Here is a 21,531-nt window from a genome sequence, read left to right as displayed (position 1 = left end):
TTTAGACAAACCATGTGCCAATCTATTAATCAACACCATTGCTGAGTATTTTCTCCTTAAAACTGTAGTTTCCCAAAGGCTGACCCAGAAATACGGTTTGAAACAGCCCTCGGTTTGCTACGTCACAAACCCATAACCAATCACGTCAAGGGATCGATTCCTATCACTAGCATGCAAAATAGACCAATACCAGCACAAAACCAAAAGTAAATTAGAGCAAAAAACCCATGAAGCCGTGGTTTAACGTGAATTTAGAACCGCTAACTTGCATTATAAACCGTGGCAACAGTGTAAAAGTAGCCCGGAGTCAGACCCACCTCTCCCGCATCGGTGTCTGCACTTCACATGCATTGCTCGCGGGCGTGAATTAAGAATCACAAACGGCTGCATTCGAGTCTTCAAGGCATTTTAGGACACAACATCGTCAAGTAAGTACATTTAATGAATGTTACAGTATTCACTGTAGTTGTCCGCTAGTAAAAGCATAGTTTTATCAGTCATTATTCGTGTATGCCATTGTTTTGCGTTTACTACAGTTCAGTTCATCAGGAGGCGCTGGCTGGTGTGACTGAGTGGAGGCGGGACTAATTTGCATATTCATAGATCAACGTATAGTAAATGAGGCAAGGGTGTTGAGTTACATTCAAGCTATTTTAAGGCATGAGAAAATTATTTTCACAAGAAAAAAACATTTAAATATGTAATTTTTATGATCAAAGATAAGTTTTAAGGGATAAAATATTTGACTACAGGGGGACTTTAAAGAAATGATTGGTAATGCTTTATTTTAGTGTCCTTGTTACATCTAATAACAGTAAAGTATGCATAATTACAAGTAACTAACCAACCCTCTACATTGCAAGTAGGGCTGTGCAAAAAATCGAATGCGATTTTCATGCGCATCTCATCAGTAAAGCCGCTCCTGTGATTAGTAGTAAATCTCCAGCACGTGCGTTCAGATGGAGTGGCATTTACTACACAGAGCCGTAGTTCACTGACAAGCTACACAAAATCACGTTCAAAATCGCAGGCGATTCATTGCTGATTTTGAACGCGATTTTGTTTAGCTTGTCAGTGAACTACGGCTCTGTGTAGTAAATGCCGCTCCATCTGAACGCACGTGCTGGAGATTTACTACTTTGCACAGCCCTAATTGCAAGTAAATCGCTCGCACTCTGGGCAACTAAATGATGTCTAATATTAGCCACTGGCTTTTTTTTTTCTCTCATCACTCTTGTTGTAATGTATTGGGAAGCCAGAATTTGTATCCATCAACAGAAACATGCATTAGCCGAACTCTAACAAACCATATTACAGAGCATTGTGGTACTTTTACTTGAGTATATTTTTTCAGTACTCTTTCCACCACTGCTGACAGGGCAAGCCATTACTCTAATGCATTAGTTTAAAGCTTAAAATAAAGAATTCTCATGTTTTGGGCAGCTTGGATCACGTAACTCTCCTGCAGCATCTCATTCTGTTTCCTCCACTATTTTAGATGCATTTTGTCCATAGAAATAAGTAATTCAGTGCTTTAATTTGACGCGACTGGCTGAAGTTGGACAAGTATGTAAACTCCGTTGGACATGCACTGTGGGCAGACCCGATTAATCGATAATGAGAATCTTGTCGATGATTTTCATAATCGATAATAATCGATTTTATCGATTAGTTGTTGCAGCCCTACATAAAACGCAGATAAAATGTTTGTAAATGGTGTAATTACGTAGTTTGTCCAGCAGTTCACGTGAACACTGACTGGATGCCATAGTTCCTCATGCCAGCTTCATTTCTGTATTTGCATACCCGGTTTGCTGTGTTTTTTTTACGTTTTAGGTTTATGAAAGAAAAGAAAGAACTGGTTGTTGGAGATCTGCCTTCAACATCTGTTTGTATTTATCGAGTCCTGCTGAAGATCTTAATTAGCTGGTTCAGGTATATTTGATTAGTGTTGGAGCTAAACTTTTTGCAGAAAGGTAGATCTCCAGAAACACGACTTAAGTGCCCTTGACTTAAATTGTACATAATAAACCTGATGCTTTCACAAGGTCCTCATTTAGTGTCTCGAGAAACATCAGCCTGTAATCAGCTCTGGGTTTGTCTGAACTCACACGCTGACCAACCTGAGACAATCATCAGCATCTACATTGCTTTTTGATTATTGAAAAATTAATGAATGAATCAAAAAACAGAGTTACAGGTGGTGAATAAAATGTTGATATACAATTTAAAGGGATAGTTCACCCAAAAATGAAAATTGTCGTTATTTACTAACCTTCATGTCATGCCAAACTTGTATGACTTAAATGTTAAAAGTTATTTTGAAGAATGTTGGTAACCAATCAGTTTCATTTCCTATTGACTTCCATTATATGGGCAAAAAATACAGTGAAAGTTAAAAGGAACTGAAACCATTTTGTTACCAACATTTGTCAAAATATTTTCTTTTTGTGTTCCATGGAGAAGAAAAAGTCATACAGGTTTGGAAGCAAATGAGGGTGAGAAAATAACATGGTTTTATTTTTTGGGTAAACGATCACTTTAATTGCAGCAAACAAGTTTTTACATATCAACTTCAAATTCACAAAGATTTAATAAATGAAACTGACTTTTGAAAAGGGAGAGCATTTCTCAGGTGGATTTGGTTATCTGCTGGTTATCTTGTTCAGTGATATCAACTATCATCACTAATTAAAATCCTACAATTACACAGTCCAGTGAGAGAATGCCTGTCCACGCTGTGTGTGTCCAGTACAGTGTGTTGTTTTCTAGTGTTTATGGTGTGCAAATAGCTATTTATAGTGTTTGTATTGTAGCACGTGGGAGGTGTGTGTGTGTGTGTGTGTGTGTAAGTGAAAGCTCATTCAGTTGAGGGAACCACTCATGAGTCATACTCACACACGGAGCAGGACTGTGAATATTACTATTAGACTCACAATACGGTTGATCCCTGATTCTCTGGAATAAACAGCTTGTGCTTTCTGACCGTCTTTCAGTATGTGAGGTTACAGAGCTGTGTGAGATGGTAAAGTATGCAGTTACCTTGTTTTAAGTGTTTTTAATGGGGATTTAATCAAGTGTGATTTATGTTAGGTTGCAAACTGTGCAGACATTTGCATGCATGTATTCTCTTTGCATTTGACAGACTGATTAATCTGTGTCAATGTCTGTTTGGCTGATTAACATAATTTCTGCTTACTGTCACTTCTGAAATCTTGTCAAATCTAAATTAAAGGGGTCATGTGATGCAGAAACAATAATGTACAGTATGTGGAAAATAATGTGTTTTTTAAACCTTAAACCGCATAAACACATTTCATTACACCAAATACACAAAATAATATTCTTTTTAGCAGCATCATATGACCCCTTTAAATAATGTATAAAAACATCTTAAAGGAATAGTTCACCCTAAAATTAAAACTGGCATAAAATGTCCTCACCCTCAGGCCATGATCCAAGACATAGATGAGTTTTTTTTCATCAGATTTAGAGAAATTTAGCGTTACATCACTTGCTCACCAATGAATCCTCTGCAGTGAATGGGTGCCGTCAGAATGAGAGTCCAAACAGCTGATAAAAACATCACAATAATCCACAAGTAATCCACACCACTCCAGTCCATTAATTAATGGACTTGTGAAGCAAAAGCTACATGTTTGTAAGAACCAAATCCATCATTAAGGCTTTTTTAAAGTTAAACCATCGCTTCTGGCTAAAATACTGTTCCTTAAAGCAGGTTTGTGTACGTCTCATTTACTATCATTAAATTGTTTGCTATGTATGGTTATTATATTGGCAGTCAGCCCTTCTACTCTAAATATGTTTTATTGGCATAAATCATTTAAAAAACCGTAGCAACTAAAATGCTAATGGATTTTCTCAGTCCCTGAGGCACGCAGGTTTGTTTGTTTATTTTGCTCATGGAAATGAATGACGTTCACACATTATCCCTCCAAACAGTCATCTAAATGCAGAAACCAATGTCTGCCTATTTAAAACATACTATGAAAATGTATACAATAATATTATAACCACTCAATCTTTTAAACAGGTGCTCACCGGTCAGTGAATAAATGTGTCTGGATGTTTAAATCTTCGTGTCTCTTAAATTTCTCCTGGGATCATGAGTGTATATCCATCTGTCTGTCATTCTGTGTGCTGATGTCTTTTTCTGGTCTCTCTGCAGCTATCTAGAGAAGTATGAAAAGGTGCATCACTTTGGAGAGGAAGATGAAGAGGAGCAGCCGGGGAATCCTAAACATCTGCTTCCGATTGGTGCAATACCCACGTCATACAACTACCAGCAACACACTGTATCAGGTACAGATGAGCCCCGTCTGCTTCTCTGAGACACACACAGACACACATACACACACACACACACAGACAGCTGGCTCAAAAGGTTAGTATGCGTTGGAGCGGCACCTGTGAAAACTCTTAATGCCATGAAGGAAATAGTACTCCTGCCACTGCACTCCTTTCAGAGAGACAGATGATATTTCCCTTTACATAAGGGTTGGGGTAGGTTTTAGTCTGACTGTATGAGGACATGAACACGTGAACTTCACCTCCAGAGCTGCTCTGAGAGTCACTTCACCAGCATTTCACAATTTGATTAAACTATCAGCAGATACACACAAACTCAAAGATCTTCATGACAGCCTGCCAAAATAAGTTTGGTTTAATTTGAAAAAATTGACACGCATTACTTTTGTGTAGTAGATTGTACTTCTCAAAGTAATAATAATAAAAAATAATTAAAAAAAGAAATTAATAAAGCACTATTTCCTGAAGAGATCACACAATAACAAAATTTTTCGTCCATGTTTTAATTTTAACAATAAACCTCTGATGTGCAGCACTTTATTTGCTAAAAAGAAAAAAAATGAATTTTTTTTTAATTTAAAAAAAATTAAATTGAGTATAGTTCATCTGAAGAGTTGTTTTAAATGTTAATGTTCTCGAGTTTGCCATGAATATAGTCTTTGCTGATATGGCAAAAAAAAGGTAAATGAAAGTTTTATGCATTAATTTTGAATTTCTTAATACGGTTGTATTAAATCATAAAGCACAGAATCCAGAAAAATTACAACCGACGACACAATTTCTGAAAAAATAAAACTTTTCATAGAGCGCTGTTGTTAAAGTTTTACATTTTATGAATTCAATTGATGAGATGTGTATTTTGATCGTTAAAATTTTATATGAAGTTTGCACTATTTTAGAGTATGTGCATTTACAATGTACTTATGTAATAAAATACCGAGTAATATAAGGTAACTACACTGGGTTAAGAATTTGTTAAGGTGGTAAGTTTAGGGTTGATACCTATTTATTACCCAGTTGCTTCAGTACTGTAGTAAGTATGTATGTAAGTAAGTAAGATATGTTAGAATGTACAAGCAGAAGAGGATTGTAAAATAAAATGCAATCAATATTTAATAGGGCCAAACCCCTAACTTCCATATGCTGATGTAGATCTTTTTGGGAGAAGTGAAGTTTACAGATGTGGTTTGAACAACCAGATGTATTCACACTTGGCTGAGTCTAGTTTTGTATGAGTCTCAAGCCACCTCCAAGACACATGGCCAATTACCGCTCACAATTTCTTCAGGAAATCTCTAGAAATATTAAAAAAACGTATCTTTTGCTTATGCTTTGTTTGGCAGACTATCTCCGCCAAAGCTATGGGCTGTCGACGGATTTCGTCCCTCCATCCGATTACAACAAACTGGTGCTGTCTCTCCTGTCTGGGCTCCCGAACGAGGTGGACTTTGCCATTAACGTGTGCACGCTCCTGTCCAATGAGAGCAAGCACGCCATGCAGCTAGAAAAAGAGCCCAAACTCGTCACGCTGCTGCTGGCACACGCGGGAGTCTTCGATGACTGTGCGTTTAATACTGCGTTTACTAGAGTATTTGCACTTCAGGACTGCATGGGTATGCTAACGTTACATATGTTTGTCTTTCAGCATTAGGTAGCTTTTCTGCTCTGTTTGGGACAGACTGGCAGGAGAAAACGTCACGAGACTTTGTGAGGGTAAGAAAAGATGTCAACTTGCATTTTTTGCATGGTATCCATTTTTGTGCTCTTAACTCTTATTTTTATTTTTGTTTTAGTTTTGGAAAGATGTCATTGAAGACAATGAAGTCAAAGATCTCATCTCAGACAAGAGCTGCACACCCCAAAGTATGTGGTTGTTTGCGTCCCGACTATTCTCGTTTCTTTTGATGTGGTGAAGACGTTCAATGAAGTGTTGTTTCGCTTTGATTAGTCGATATGTTTTAACCGAGCATTACTTCACACTAAGCGTGCATTGTGTCATTTTTTTCAGACGGATTGGAGACTAGGGACGTCTGCACTCCTCTCTTCCACTCGGCGCGTGCCGTAGGCATCGGAGATGTCGAGGGCCAGCGGGTGTTGCAGGTGGCAATGATTCTGAGGAACTTGTCCTTCGAGGAGGCCAACATCAAACTCCTGGCAGCTAATCGCACATGTCTGCGCTTCCTCTTACTGTGTGCGCACTGCACCTTTGTCCAGCTGCGGCAGCTGGGTCTCGACACGCTCGGCAACGTTGCCGGAGAGGTTAGAGTCCACAATCTACATCTGTATAGATTGCTGCAATTATGACATATTTTTGTAAGTTTACATCACCTTTGTAAGTTTCCTCTACAAAAAAAACCCAACAGGATTTTTCCAGTGGCTTTTGGATTATTGCAGAAAATAAGCTCTCTGAACAACAAATGTTCATGAGTCTTAGACATTTTGTGGTTAAAGATCTCTTAGGAAACTCCTTCAAATCAAATTTTACACCGTCAAACCTGAATCCATTTTAGAGTCTCTTAAAGGAGTAGTTCACTTCCAGAACAAAAAATTACAGATAATGTACTCACCCCCTTGTCATCCCAGATGTTCATGTCTTTCTTTCTTCAGTCGTAAAGAAAATATGTTTTTGAGGAAAACATTTCAGGAATTTTCTCCATATAATAAACTTCTATGGTGCTCGCGAGTTTGAACTTCCAAAATGCAGTTTAAATGCAGCTTCAAACGGCTCTAAACGATCCCAGCCGAGGAAGAAGGGTCTTATCTAGCGAAACGATCGTTTAAAAAAAAAAAAACACATTTCCAATTTATATACTTTTTAACCTCAAACGCTCGTCTTGTCTAAGTCTGTGTGAACTCTGTGCATTCCGGTTCATGACAGTTAGGGTATGTCGAAAAACTCCCATCTCATTTACCTTTACGCTGTTTTAACTTTTTTGTAAAGGGCATTTGACCTTCTTTGAATGTTCACTTTGTAAACACTGGGTCTTTACTTCTGCAGCGATGTAGGACGATTTTGAAGTTGGAGGAGAAAATGAGATGGGAGTTTTTTTCGACATACCCTAACTGTTTTGAACGGGACTGCACAGAGTACGCATGCGCATCGCAGAGCTAGACAAGACGAGCGTTTGAGGTTAAAAAGTATATACATTTGAATTTTTTTTTTAGAAAATGAATCATTTCGCTAGATAAGACCCTTTTTCCTCAGCTGGGACGTTTAGAGCCGTTTGAAGCTGCATTTAAACTGCATTTTGGAAGTTCAAACTCGTGGGCACCATAGAAGTCCATTATATGGAGATAATTCCTGAAATGTTTTCCTCAAAAAACATAATTTCTTTACGACTGAAGAAAGAAAGACATGAACATCTTGGATGACAAGGGGGGTGAGTCCATTATCTGTAAATTTTTGTTCTGGAAGTGAACTACTCCTTTAAGCAAACATAGGTTTTTAAGTAGCTCTTTTACGTTATTTCAACTTATTACTTGCCATGAAAATAGCCAAAGAAGCTGACATGACGTTAAAACACTGACTAACCAACTTACGTGTTTTTGTTCATCATGATAATATTAAATGAAACACAACTTGATGCCTACAAATACAAATCGGCAGAAGTAAAAAGCTACACGTATACACTATAAACGAGCTACACCATCATCACATGACTTCAGTATCACAACCTTAAACTCTTTCTTCTTAATTTTCAAAGTTTGATTGAGAATAGTTTGCCAGAGCGCAATTATAAAGTGGAAAAGCAAGTAGATGAATTTGACTGTTCGGCATGATGACGTTTAATTTCTCAGATGGCCTCTGTAGTCTCATTTAGATGCTTGTTAGCTGTTTTAAGAAATGTAAAATCTTTTTTTAAAAATCACAGAGGTATTACTGATATGTCAAAATTTTGAGCTTTGGTTCACCACAAACCTTAATTCAAGCATTTAACCAAAAATCCATTCAAAAATAACCCATTGACTTCAAATCGATGAAACCAGAAGTGCTAAAATTCTTGTTTCTAGGTTATAAATATTGTTATCCCTGCATCACTCTATGAAGCCTATGCTTCATGTTTGGATCTGTTGGCCATTTGTATCTTTTGTTAAATGTCTCTTTGTCCTTTTTCAGCTTCAGTTGGATCCAGTTGATTTCCGAACAACACATCTGATGTTTCACACCATCACAAAGTGTTTGTTGTCACAGGATCGTTTTCTCAAAATGAGGGGTAAGCATCTTTTAGGGTGAACTGTTCATGCCGTTAAACCAGGGCTTCCCAATGGTCGCTCTTTTGTGGCTAACTTTCTCAGTTGGTCACACAAGCACATAATTTGGTCGCAATTTTTTTTTTTTTTTTGCTACAACATGGGATTAATTAATTCATGCTGCTGAACTTTTATCATACTTCATAGTTATATGGTAACGAAAGTGGTTAACATTCAACCCGTTCTTTTTCATCAAAAGTATTATTTGTGATTTGAATTTTGTTCCTCTTTTGCTGTTATAAGCCGGGCTTCGGATGCTTTCGAATTTGTGATCTTGTTGTCACGTTTTACAAGAAAAGATAATTGTCTGTTTTGCTTATATCTATACACCTTTCACTTTTAAGACTAAAGCAAAAGATGGATTCATTGTTATTCTTAAAAAACACAACAATAAAACAGTAGGCTACAATGACAAACTTGCCAAAACTGAACAAAAATGAATAAGATAAGGCATGGCATACACCACATGCTGTATTATATACAGACTAATAAATTACAGAACGTTTAGCAAACACTGCCGAATCAAATAAATTAAAAAATTTTTTAAAAAGCCTCCATAGTGTAACATGAGGTAAATAGCAAAGATAACAAGCTTTTCAAAATGAAAACATAAAGTAAAACTAAACTGGCTGTCGGTGACAGGACTTGCATGTTTTTTTCCATTAGAATACCAACATGTTCACCTTCTTTGGTTTAAGAAGTGGTCTTTTACTTTACTTTAGCTTGAAAACCAAATCCTCCATCCGCCATCGTTTCCTCAATATTCGCGTCATTTTTGCCCCGTGCACCTTCGTGCTCGTACTGAAGTGACGACTTACCCTAACCCTGACCCTAAGTATAAACCAGGCTCTACACCTGAACCGCTCACACTGACAGCGCCTCTCTTCACGTGATCAGTGAAATCTGACTCCTGCTACAATGTGTCGCTGCTGTGCAACGCGTGCTGTATGGAGCAGACGCTTTGGAGCAGCGCAAAACATGCACTCGCACAAATGTGAACACGTCAAATTTTAACTCGCACATTCTCAAAAAATGGTCACAGATGCGATCATTTTGGTCGCAGTCTAGAGCCCTGCGTTAAACCCATAGACTGTATAAAAACATGGACGTAGTGTCCGTGACGTCACCTGTAAGTTTCTGAAGAGCGTTTTTGAAGCCTAAAGTTGGCGGAGCCGGCCGTCGCCATCTTGGCAGCACGGCACCGTGCGTCACTCCCAGATAATCGAAAATGGCCAAAGTGGCGGGAGCTGGTTGCTGAAGCCACGCCCATCTAGCTCACGTTGGAGACAGCAGTGGCAATCCACCTGTCACTCAAGTGGCCACGCCCTTAATTATGCAGAACTTTAAGGCTTAATATAATTTAAACGGATTAGTTATAAAAAAAATTAACCCCCCTCACAGTTGTCATGAAGGGCAAAATTAGCTATATAGACCAAAACCACTTTTTGTACCAGGCTGTAAACATATTTTTTTCTGCTGTAAAGTTGGGCATTTTAACATGGGGAGTCTTATGGGATTGACTCCCTTTTGGAGCCAGTCTCTAGCGGCCAGTCGATTAATTGCAGATTTAGTCACTTCCGTGTTGGTTTCATGAGAGAGACCGGAAGGTTGCCGCTTGGTTAAACCTTGTCCTTTCCTTTGAGAGTTGCTAATTATTTCCATTGCATCCTACAGCCATGGAAATTCTCGGGAACCTGAGCAAAGTGGAGGATAATGGCGTTCTGATCTGCGAGTATGTGGATCAGGAGTCGTACCGAGAAGTCATCGCCCTCCTGACGCTGCCGGACATCATGCTGGTCATCTCCGCGCTGGAGGTCCTGTACCAGCTGGCTGAGCTCGGGGAGATCACGTGCTCTAAAATCTCCTCCGTGGAGAGAAGCATAGGTACACGTTCACACGTTTCGGTCAACGATTTCTCTCCAAAACCATAAATTTATTGTGATGTTTCAGCCCGTTTGCTGAATTTTGTTCCACCACTAACCATCAGGAGCAATGAACTGACATGGTTTGCATGTGTGTATGTCAGATCTTCTAGTGCGGTTGGTGTCAGTGGACCTGCACACGTTTGGACCGGATGCCCTGACGGCAGTAAAACTCATCGAGCATCAGGCCTCGAGCAGTCAGGTCTCAGAGGTTCGGCCGCAGCTTGTCGAGCACGTTCCCCCACCTACACAAGGCACTCCTGGCACTGGTAAGTGTCCTACGCATCCGCTGTCGGATTTTGTGTGTACTAGAGATGTACAAAATTACATATTTAGATATCACAAGAAGTACTTTCTCTTTTAATAACCGTCGAGAGTAAGTGATTTACACACAATGCAGGATAGGACAGATGCAAAATGCAGTAACGCTTTATTTTACGGTGTCCTTGTTATACATTACATGTACTTACTATAGTAATAATATACTATGCATTATTACATGCAACTAACCGTAAACCAACCCCTCATCCTGACCTTATAGTTAGAGATGCACCGATTGCAATTTTCTTGGTAATTTTTTATGTATTTGAACGTTTTAGCACAGTTAGCCACTCATTTTGGTATTTGTGGCTCACAAGCTGTTTGAGACTGAGCGCGGCTTGTGCGCTCCACTAATATAGATCAGTGGTGGTGCGCGCGCGTGCGTTTGGTATAAGCGCGAAACCTGCTGGAATAACTAAAATAATTCGCAATACAAGCACTATTTAACCGGAGCGAATGAGACATGTGTGTGAGAGAGAAGGTATCGTCGGAAAGAAGAGAGCGAGAATGCGCGGCTGATGTTATTGCCTGTGCCGCTGGTAACAAAACGGATCGGCTCGAAATCGGAAAGAAGTGAGACTGCCCGGCCGATCACCGATCCGGGCCGATCATGAGGAAAATCGTCCGATTCCGATCCCTGGCCGATCGATCGGTGCATCTCTACTTATAGTAACTACATGTAGTTAATTAACATTGAGTACTTGTACATTTTTGTCCTTTTCAGTTTTTTTTTTATTTTTTTTTTATCATTTTGCCTGTGTTATTGCCAACTGCATAAATTTTGGCACAGGTGTGTATTTTTATTGGAATTTTACTATTTCACTTCCATTTCCTTTAATAAATCTGTTTTGCACTAGGTACAAAAAATTGTTCCTCTCAGGACCTTAAGGCCAAAAATGTCCCCATTGAAACCCATTAAAACTGCTATTTTAAATCGCAGTGCCATTTAACTGTAAAATGATGCAATTTTGGTTAATAGGCTTTCATTGTGTTGGCAAGGCTTTAAAATTAAATTTTTTTACTATTTTTTACCAGATGGTGCCATTTTTTCAAGTTTGGCCTATAAAGCAAATACTCGCTTAATTCCTGTTTTCTGCTTCTGCATATTATAGAGCCAATTAGATAAATAATGCAACTATAATTGTGTGGGTGTGTTGGTATGGATGTCAGAGTGTGGTTTGTATGTGTGTTGTAAAAAAAAATTGTGTGTGTGTTCTTGTAAAATTTGTGAGAGAAAAACTGCGCCCAAACAAAATCTTACTGAAAGCTTTTTTTTTTTTATATCAACCTCAAATTTGGAACACAACTTGTTTAGATTTATGGCTTTGATTTTCTAGCAGGTATAGAGTTCAACATGTTTCATAAAATATATATTTTATATAAAATATTGTTCATAAATAATTTTCATAAACTTAAACCTCTAACTTTTTTTTGGTTTCACTTTTTAAAGTTTTTTTTACTTCAACAATAATCTGCCATGGGTCTTCTTTAAAATGAGACCAAACTTAACTCTGTGCTCCGAAGCTTCAAATTTTTGACAGTTTTTTGACATGACCATTTTTGTCCACTATGGACCTATGTGTAACTTTTTTTTTAATTGACGCACAAGGGTTAAATATATAGTTACACTGCAACAGGCACTGTAAAATGAAGTGGAAACCAAAATGCACATTTACATCAAGAGCTCATTGTCTGTCAAACATATTTTATTGGATTGTAATATTTCTACTCCTCTTTTAAAACTGTTTTTATTCTGTTGATACTCTTGAAAAAGGTTTTTTATTTAAAAGAAAAAAAACTTACTGACCCCCAAACTTACAGGTTTTACTTTTACCTCCAAAAAGTCATAGAATTTTTTATTTTTTTTGCAGTTTTATGATAAAACGCAAAAATAGATTCCCTCATCAGTGTTTATGATATTGAGTAATAATATCACAAAATAGAAGATAATTTTTCTTAAACAGGCTACTACTGCTTTAAGTCTCAAGTTAGGGTTTAAAAATATCCCTCAAAAAAATGTGCGTTGAAATGGAAAATTAATGAGAAAGGAGTTTATGTAATTTGTATTTACAGTGTTTTTGGGTTTATTTCTTTGTAGTAAACAGGGCGCCTCTGCAGTCTACCCCTCCGCCTGGGATTGTGGAAGTAGATGGAGAGAAATTCACAACTCAGTGGTAAGATTTACATCTTTCTTTCTTACATTTCTCAAATCTGTTAGGTTTTCTAGTGTTTTATGAATGCTTTCTGCTCTTGTTAGGCTAAATGCTCATTTTGAGGTTCATTCAAACGGTTCGGTCTCTCGCTCTGAGATGTACTCTGAATATCTGGCGACCTGCAGCAAGATGGCGCGGGGTGGCGTGTTAACATCCAATAACTTCTACAAATGCCTGAGGTGAGATCAATGGAACTGTTGGGCAGATGCTGTGAAGTTGTATCTGTGCCGTCCCAAATGGTAAATGTTGAATGCTGAAACTCACCACTCAATAGGGGTTGAACGACTTCTGATTTTTTTAAAGTCGACTTTTATGTGATGAAAGTCGAGTCGAAGTCGACTAGTTGCTGATGACGTCATTAATGAACAAAAAAGACTGGAACTGTGACAAACACCTTGTGCACAGCTATGGCATATGACCGCGCTGCCCACATGGCTATTGCTCCTATAACAGCTCATTTTTATCAGTTCTTTTGTCTTTGGGACATTATATTTCTCACAGATTTCTTCTTGTTCTAAATCAGATACAGATAAAGTAGCACAGTAAAGATTACATTCATATGAATGCATTAGTGAGAGCGATTGCGTTTGTGAATTAATTCTACCTGGCAGCGTCTCTCTACTAGTAGTGAAGCTGTGGGATTTAGTTAAGAAATATATCCATGAACTTTTCAGTTTCTAAGCTATTTTATTGAGAAATCACAGAACAGTGTTGACAATACATTTCCGCGCTGAATGATTCTGTGTGCGCGCGATCTGTGCGTGATGTACTGTACGCGCTACTGTCTGTAGCCTATGTGTGTGCGTTACAGTGCAGCAGCGCATTAGATTAGAACGGCGATTAATTTACCTGTACAATAAGCTGTTTAAAACATGCATTCTCCTGTTCAATTTTGAGCATCCAGTAATATAATCTCACATGTCTTATGGAGCGCTTTCAGAGCATGCATTTATTTGTCATTTTAACTGTTTGGAAACTGTGCGTAAATGTGGAAGTCCTTCAAAGATTTCTTATCCTGTTGCGCCCTCTATAGGACCAGCGACTAGTCGACGTCAAGCTTAAAGCGTCGACTAGTCGGTGCAACCCCTACCACTCAAACACAAAATCAACGCTGTGCTTGTGTGTTTCTCAGGACGCTGTTTCCTAATCACACGGTGAAGCGTGTGGAGGACACACGACTGAGTGGACAGGCTCAAATCCATGTGGTTGGTGTGCGGAAGAGGCCGATTCCTCTTCCAGTCCAGCTTTATTATCAGCAGCAGCAGCAGGCCAGTCCTGCACCAGTTCCCAAACACGAAGCTCCCTCAGAAACCCCTCAGCCCCAGTCAGGTAGAAACACTGTTTTATTATTGGCCCAAGAACTCTCATTCTAGCAATTCAGAAAGATGTTTCACACTACATTTGATCTTGGGTTTAAGCTTTTTAAACCCTGGTTAAAAACCCATTTTAACTGGTTTAAGTTCTTTGTACTTATTATAAAGTGAATCTAGCACTGCTTTTAACACCCTGGTTTATGAGAGTGCATTTTCACAAACTCTGAATTGTGGTGCGAAAACTATATAGTGTGAAAATGTTGAAGTTGTAATGTTATAGCGAGTTGTTTAGAAACAGACAACCTATCATAAACTGCTTCAGTGCTAACCTCATTAAATATTCATTCACATTGTACAGAAATATTTCCCAGTGTCTTAAGGACTTAAAACAGTTTCAGAAGACTTCAGACAACAATTTAAGTTTATTACCCTCATAAATATATAAATAAGAATGTTAACCTAGGGCCCTATGAATCCCCCCCCCCCAATTCTATTTTATTTTTTCTCAAATTCTGTGTTTTCCGTTTTAATTTTTCTGAATCCCATTTTAACTAAATTTAAATTTTAATAATCAAAATTTGTCTGATCAGTTGAATTCATAAAATGTTAACAATTAAAAAAAAAAAAAAAATTTCAGAACAATTTTTTATAAAACCAACAGTATTAAATTTTATTTTTTCAGAAAAAAAAAAAACAATAGAATTTCCGGATTCTTTTTTATGATGAAATACAGATTTACTATGAAACTGTGGTAATCAAATGGATGCATAAAACTAACAATTTAATTAATCTTTTAAAATGTAATCAAATGAAATTTGAACTGTTCCTATCTTTACAGGTTTACAATTTGAAACATGGATGAAAAAGTGGGATTGTGTGATGTGATGGTCCTTAAAAAAATATTGTATAAAATAATAGAATAGAAAAGAAAAGAATAGATCTTTATTGTTATTGTTATAGGAACAACGAAAAATCATGTAGCATCTCTTCAATAGCAGAATACCAATAAACATATAAATAATAGGACAATTGTAAAAGGAGAAACATAATTTAACATAGAAGCTGACATGGCATTAAAAAAGGAAAGAATAAAAAAGACGTTAGTCCATATCTTGCCATATTTTGATTCTGCCAAATTCTGTTACACAGCCAATTTCATTTTTATGACTGGAATCTGCAATTCCTCCCATGTTTTCTGCATCATGAAAATCATAAGACCCTGGTTAACCCCATTGTGCATTGCTGAACTTGAACACTAGATTTAATTTACCCAGGTATAATAATAAAACAAAAGCCCATGCAGTGTTTAATGCGATAAGCCAGTCGCATTTATAGCTGATTTGTTCTTTCTCGTTTGTCCATGCAGCGCTGCTTCCTGGTGTGGGAGGGCAGCTTGTCCGGGCACCAGCACCAAGCCTTACTGCCGGCCAGGCAGCACCACAGGTGGCCTTCACCATGCACGGTACGTCACACGCCAACGCTCCCAATGCTCCTGCGCCAGCCCCGACTGTTCCACGACTCCCCATGAACCCGCCAGGACAAGCTGCACTTCCTCCTCCATGCCCTCCCGCCACCGCCCCAGTTCCCATACGACCCAATGACATTCTCAAAACGGCCATGATCCAGAGCTCCATCCCCACGGCCACCGCTGCACCTGCTGTTCCCAACCACAGCGGCTCGCCTACCCAGCAGCCCTTGCTCCATCACGCTCCCGTTACACTGATCCAGCAGGGGCCGTCGCCCCAGGGGCACGTTTTTACAGGTCGAGTGCAAGGTGTTTGTCCTTCGGTGGCCCAACAGCGCCTGCAAGCCCCTCAGGGACAGCAAGGTGCCCCTTCCCAAGAGGCTGTGGTGCTCGCGCCGCCTCAGTATGTCAGTGCACCTTGCACTTCGCTGATGGCAGGAGGGCAGGTCGTGACTGTCTCAGGCGTGACTAGCAACCGCGTCATGTTTCAAAATATCGCCCCCAAACCTTCACCGCAGTCGCCACAGCCTCAACCTCAACAACCGCAACAGCAAAGCTTAGTCATCGTCAGTCAGAATCAACAACCCAACACCGCGTTCGCCCCAGCCATCCATCAAATCGTACTGACCAACCCCAGTCCTCAAACCATCCAACCGCAGCCCACACAGTCTCCCGCTTCCCCAAATGCACCGATCCCTAACCCCGCCCCTGTGCAGCAAGCCCCGCTCAACACAGTCAGCCACATGCTGTCCGTCAAGCGGCAGTTTCAGCAGACTCCGCCCCCTCCTCCACCCCCAGCCCAACCTACCTCTACAGAATCCAGTCTGATCAAACAGTTACTGCTTCCGAAACGCAGTCCTTCCACCCCAGGCGGAAAACTCATACTCCCCGCTCCGCAAGTTCCCGCTCCTGCGAGCACCAGGGCACCAAGCCCGCAAGTCGTATACCAAATGACCAACAGCGGTCCGGTGACGTCTCAACCGCAGTTGAACGTGCAACTTATGCAGAGCCCTTTGCAGGCGACCGGTGCCGTTCCCATCTCCATCCTCCCAGGGCAGATCATCTCCACCTCCACCCCTGGCACCCTTCTGCAGGCTACGCCCAGCAACCAAGTTACCTTCACAGTAGTTCCAAACTCTGGCTTCCCCGGCCAGGGAGCGCAAACCCCGCCCACAATCGGCCTGCAGTTGACTCCGCCTCTGCCAATTGCAGGAGCCACGCCCATTCCGCCTTTCCGAGGTGACAAAATCATCTGCCAAAAGGAGGAGGAGGCCAAGGACACCACGGGGCTGCACATCCACGAGCGCAAGATCGAGGTCATGGAGAACAACTCCGTCTCTGACGGTTCGGCCAAAGCCAGCAATGGCGAATCCGCAGAGGTGGATGGGCCTGCGGCAAAGCTGCTCAACGGGAGGAAGTTTGACTCGAGTCTACCTCCATACCACTCAGGGAACAGCCAAGCAGAGGCGCTAAATGGCCCTGCGGCGCAAGGCGGCCCTGGGAAGCAGACGCCCTCTGACCCTAAAAAGCTAATGGTGAATGGGGTGTGCGACTTTGACCGATCGGATGCCACACATCCGAGCAAAAACATTCCAAATCACAAGGCTTCCAAACACATGGGGAACGGCGAGGTGTTGTCGCCTCAGAAAGCGCACGGGGCTTTGGGCCTCACGGACTCTCTTGCTGCTCCTCAGCAGGACACTGCCAAAGCAGAGCAGGTTGAACGCCTGGCCAACGGGCCCAGCCACGGCGCTGAGATCTCCAACGGCCCCAACTCAGAGACACTGGGCCTGAGGCAACAGCACCCACCTCATAACCACTCCCCACCTCCGCCCGTTTCCGAGCCTCCGCCTCTGCCTCCCGCTAACGGCACCTCGGAGAGCCGGCCGCTGAAGAGACCGCTGGAGGACGGGGACAGAGGTACCTCCGGAATCCCCACCAAAATGGGCGTACGGATAGTGACCATCAGCGACCCCAACAATGCTGGTAACTGCGCCACCATGGTGGCCGTGCCGGCGGGCGCAGACCCAAGCACAGTAGCAAAAGTAGCAATAGAGAATGCAGCGCAGCAGAGACCAAGTGTGCCCTCGCCGCTTCCTGAAACCAATGCTCAGGTAATGCGTTTTTGACTCATGGTTGCAGAATTGTGCCTTTACAACATTGGTCTCAAACTCAATTCCTGGAGGGCCACAGCTCTGCACAGTTTAGCTCCAACCCTAATCAAACACCTGATCCAGCTAATCAAGGTCTTCAGGATTACTAGAAACTTCCAAGGAGGTGTGATTTGGAGCTGGTTGGAGATAAACTCTGCAGAGCTGTGGCCCTTCAAGAATTTATTTTGAGACTACTGCTTTACAACCTAATGCTTGTTTTTTATAATAATGCGTTTTTTTTGTTTTGTTTTTTTTTTAAGGCAAAGCACAGTATATAAAACCAACAGCTCTGCACAGTTTAGCTCCAACCCTAATCAAACACCTGATCCAGCTAATCAAGGTCTTCAGGATTACTAGAAACTTCCAAGGAGGTGTGATTTGGAGCTGGTTGGAGATAAACTCTGCAGAGCTGTGGCCCTTACAGAATTTATTTTGAGACTACTGCTTTACAACCTAATGCTTGTTTTTTATAATAATGCGTTTTTTTTTTTTGTTTGTTTTTTTAAGGCAAAGCACAGTATATAAAACCATTGTTTTTTCATGCACTGGTCAATGACATTTTAGGCTACTTTGCTTCCATAACTTGTCTTCTTTCAGACTAGTGGAAAGAAAGTATCCAAAATGCACATTTAATTGTTTATTTTATTACACAGTATCTATTTACATCTGTTGATTACAGTTACAATGTATATCTTTAAAGGCTGTGAGTTTTTTCAGCACTTACACCAAACTTTAAAGTTTTATTACTGAATATATTCAAATGTTTTTTAAGGTGGGGTTTGTTCATTCAAACATTTGCTTGGTTTATGTAAAAAAAAAAAATTTCTGGCTGTTGATAGTTTATTAGATTAATGTAAATTACGTTAATATAGATTAACTGAGTGAGAGCAATCCAAAATCCTCTCTGTGGAAACCTTTAACTCTACAATGTCAACTGATTGAAATAAGTATTTTATCCCATGTATAGATTTCATTGCTAGGAAATTGTGCAAATTAGTGCTTTTTTAATTAAATTATTCATCCTTTGCATATTTAACGGTTCAGAAAACTTGTTGCACGAAACAGTTGTCTTGCTGTGTGCACTGTGATTAATCAATTGGTGAAATATGATATCTGTAAATGTTTACCCTGTTCCAACTGTAGTGTCTTAATCAGAAACAAGTTTAGTTAGTTGTTGATTTTTTTATGTGCTTGTTAGATGTTGATTTATTTGATATGAACTGTGAACTGACATCAATTATTCAGCCAGGATATTCCAATGAAGCTCAAAAATTCCTGTAATGCCAGTGAGATTTTTTTTTCACATTACAGAAATGAGAACTTGCATGTGAAATTACCTAGCATGCAACAATTCTTTTATAGTAAATCTTAGTTTTTCTGTTGTTTTTGGGCTGAAAAACATTCTTGCTCTTAATTAGTCTTGCATAGCCAGACGTTAAAGAACGCGACACACACATCTCCCGGAAATCCTGTATAATTCAGCCAATCCGATGACGACTTCGAAACTCCTGAAGTGTTTCCACTTTTGTGTGCCATATGCATCAGACGTTCAGCCAACGGTCCGTGGGCGTGACGTCTGAGGCTGAGACTAGCTCTTAATAAACTTGCATAATAATGAAATAATTTGCAACATTTTGATTAGTCAGTTTTCCTCAGGCTTAGAAAATATGCAGAAAAGTATCAGCAAATGTAAAAACCAGGGCTGTCAGTCGATTAAAATTTTTAATCTAATTAATTACATGATGTGTTTATTAATTAATCTAATTAATCGCAAATTAAATTTGGCTGTGGAATTACCCACAAAAGATCATTTAAAGCCATTATAGTGTTAAATGAGAAAGTATCAAGTAAAAATATTAGTTAGTTTTCCTCAGGCTTAGAAAATATGCAGAAGTATCAGCAAGGGGCACTTTTTCGCCCCAATATCTTGAACTTTAGGGTATAACTGCATTTATGGACAGTTAACAGTATGAAATTTAAGATGATGTACAGGTCTGGGGGCGGGGCCAGTGCATTACCTGCGTTAAAATATTTTAATGGCATTATTTTTTCATATCTAATTAAGTTAATGTGTTAAACTGACAGCCCTAGTAAAAACAACTCATTTAAGAGCTGTTAATAATGACAAAGGCCACACCTGCAATTGAGAAATCAAAATGAGAGAAATAATCATAAAATAATCAAAGAAAACAAATATAATTCTAGACCCAAATGAAGTGCCCAGTTTGAATAGTAAGCGATATTCATACAATTTATTTTGAGTTTAAGTGCAAGAAAAAAATTTGATGCATCTACAAAATCTACAAAATTCAGCTATATTTTATTTCCATATTTATATTTATATTTTTATTTCTTGCATTTACTGTAAAAAAAATAATAAAACCGCAAGAATTTGTAAATTCACAACATGCTTGTAATTTTATAAACTTAATTTTAAGCCTTCTACAAAACTCACTGATTATTCATGTGTGCAGCAGCCTGTGTCAGTGCAGACTCCGCCTCCAGTGGATCCGTCTGCACAGGGAACCAATCAGAGTTCTCCAGCACCCGCCCTCTCTCCAGATCAAGCACGTAAACCTGGACAGAACTTCAGATGTCTGTGGCAGGCATGCAAACGGTGAGGACGCATGTGATGTGCTTTGCTTTGTAGATGCCTGTCTTGAGAAGGCTGGTTCATGCTAACTTGGAACGTGTTGTTTCAGGTGGTTTGACACACCATCACAGGTGTTTTACCATGCAGCTACCTATCATGGCAGTAAAGACGCGTACCCAGGGCAGTGCCGATGGGAGGGCTGTGAACCTTTTCCTCGCCAGAGACTATCCTTCATCACGCACCTGCAGGCAAGATCCCATCTTTCTCTCTTTCTATTGATGTGGTCATAATGACATCTTATCCCTGTGTGTGTTTGACTAATCAGAGTGTGTGTTTTGCAGGATAAGCACTGCTCGAGGGAAGCGCTCTTAGCCGCACTCAAACTGGAGGAGCAAACGCAAGGCAGCAACCCCAACACTTCCAAGTGTGTATGGCTTCTTTAGCTCATGCTGGTTTAAGGTAGTAGATGATTGTGATGGAGATTGTGACTGTGTTGATGTGCAGGTCTCCTCCAGCGGCGGTCAGCAGTCCTCCGCCTCCTTCCAGACCACAGAAAGCACTCGTCAACCACCCCAGTGCAGCTCTGATGGCTTTACGCAGGGGCTCGCGAAACCTGGTGTTCAGGGACTTCACAGTCAGTATTATTACCTCATGTAAACAATGATAGTTCTGCTGCTTATAGATGTGTCAAGCTTGAAATTTTTTTTTTTTGGTCCTGCTCAGGACGATAAAGAGGGACCAATGACCAAACACATTAGACTATCTGCTGCCTTAACGTTAAAGAGCATCGCCAAGTACTCAGATTGTGGACGGAAGTAAGTAAACCTTTTCAGTATGGTTGTTGTGTTTGAGATTTCTAATTTGTAGCATAAATTCATAATCATTTATGCCAAAAGGTTATATATATATATATATATATTTATATATATATATGCATGTGTTTTAATTAGTTCTATCCCATCGATTAATCG

General features: G+C 39.9%; 1 protein-coding gene across 2 annotated transcripts in view; it reads left to right on the top strand.

Annotated features, from left to right (window-relative positions):
* The window catches only part of LOC107707985 (AT-rich interactive domain-containing protein 2-like), a 31,510-nt gene that overhangs the window by 6,114 nt on the left and 3,865 nt on the right, over positions 1-21,531 (top strand). Inside the window, exons 4-20 of one of the 2 annotated variants that reach the window (XM_016512116.1) lie at positions 4,190-4,323; positions 5,673-5,891; positions 5,975-6,042; positions 6,123-6,192; positions 6,338-6,588; positions 8,447-8,543; positions 10,255-10,464; positions 10,607-10,771; positions 12,922-12,997; positions 13,081-13,215; positions 14,169-14,365; positions 15,716-17,928; positions 20,445-20,584; positions 20,670-20,808; positions 20,902-20,984; positions 21,065-21,194; positions 21,284-21,375. In XM_016512116.1, coding sequence (XP_016367602.1) covers positions 4,190-4,323; positions 5,673-5,891; positions 5,975-6,042; positions 6,123-6,192; positions 6,338-6,588; positions 8,447-8,543; positions 10,255-10,464; positions 10,607-10,771; positions 12,922-12,997; positions 13,081-13,215; positions 14,169-14,365; positions 15,716-17,928; positions 20,445-20,584; positions 20,670-20,808; positions 20,902-20,984; positions 21,065-21,194; positions 21,284-21,375 — 4,419 coding nt within the window. Of the gene's footprint in view, positions 1-4,189; positions 4,324-5,672; positions 5,892-5,974; positions 6,043-6,122; positions 6,193-6,337; positions 6,589-8,446; positions 8,544-10,254; positions 10,465-10,606; positions 10,772-12,921; positions 12,998-13,080; positions 13,216-14,168; positions 14,366-15,715; positions 17,929-20,441; positions 20,585-20,669; positions 20,809-20,901; positions 20,985-21,064; positions 21,195-21,283; positions 21,376-21,531 lie in introns of both variants that reach the window. The other variant, XM_016512115.1, reaches the window with a different exon arrangement.

Source organism: Sinocyclocheilus rhinocerous, unplaced genomic scaffold (assembly GCF_001515625.1).
Source record: "Sinocyclocheilus rhinocerous isolate Xijiao unplaced genomic scaffold, SAMN03320098_v1.1 scaffold475, whole genome shotgun sequence".
NCBI lineage: Eukaryota > Metazoa > Chordata > Actinopteri > Cypriniformes > Cyprinidae > Sinocyclocheilus > Sinocyclocheilus rhinocerous.
This window is presented reverse-complemented; position numbering and strand designations above follow the sequence as displayed.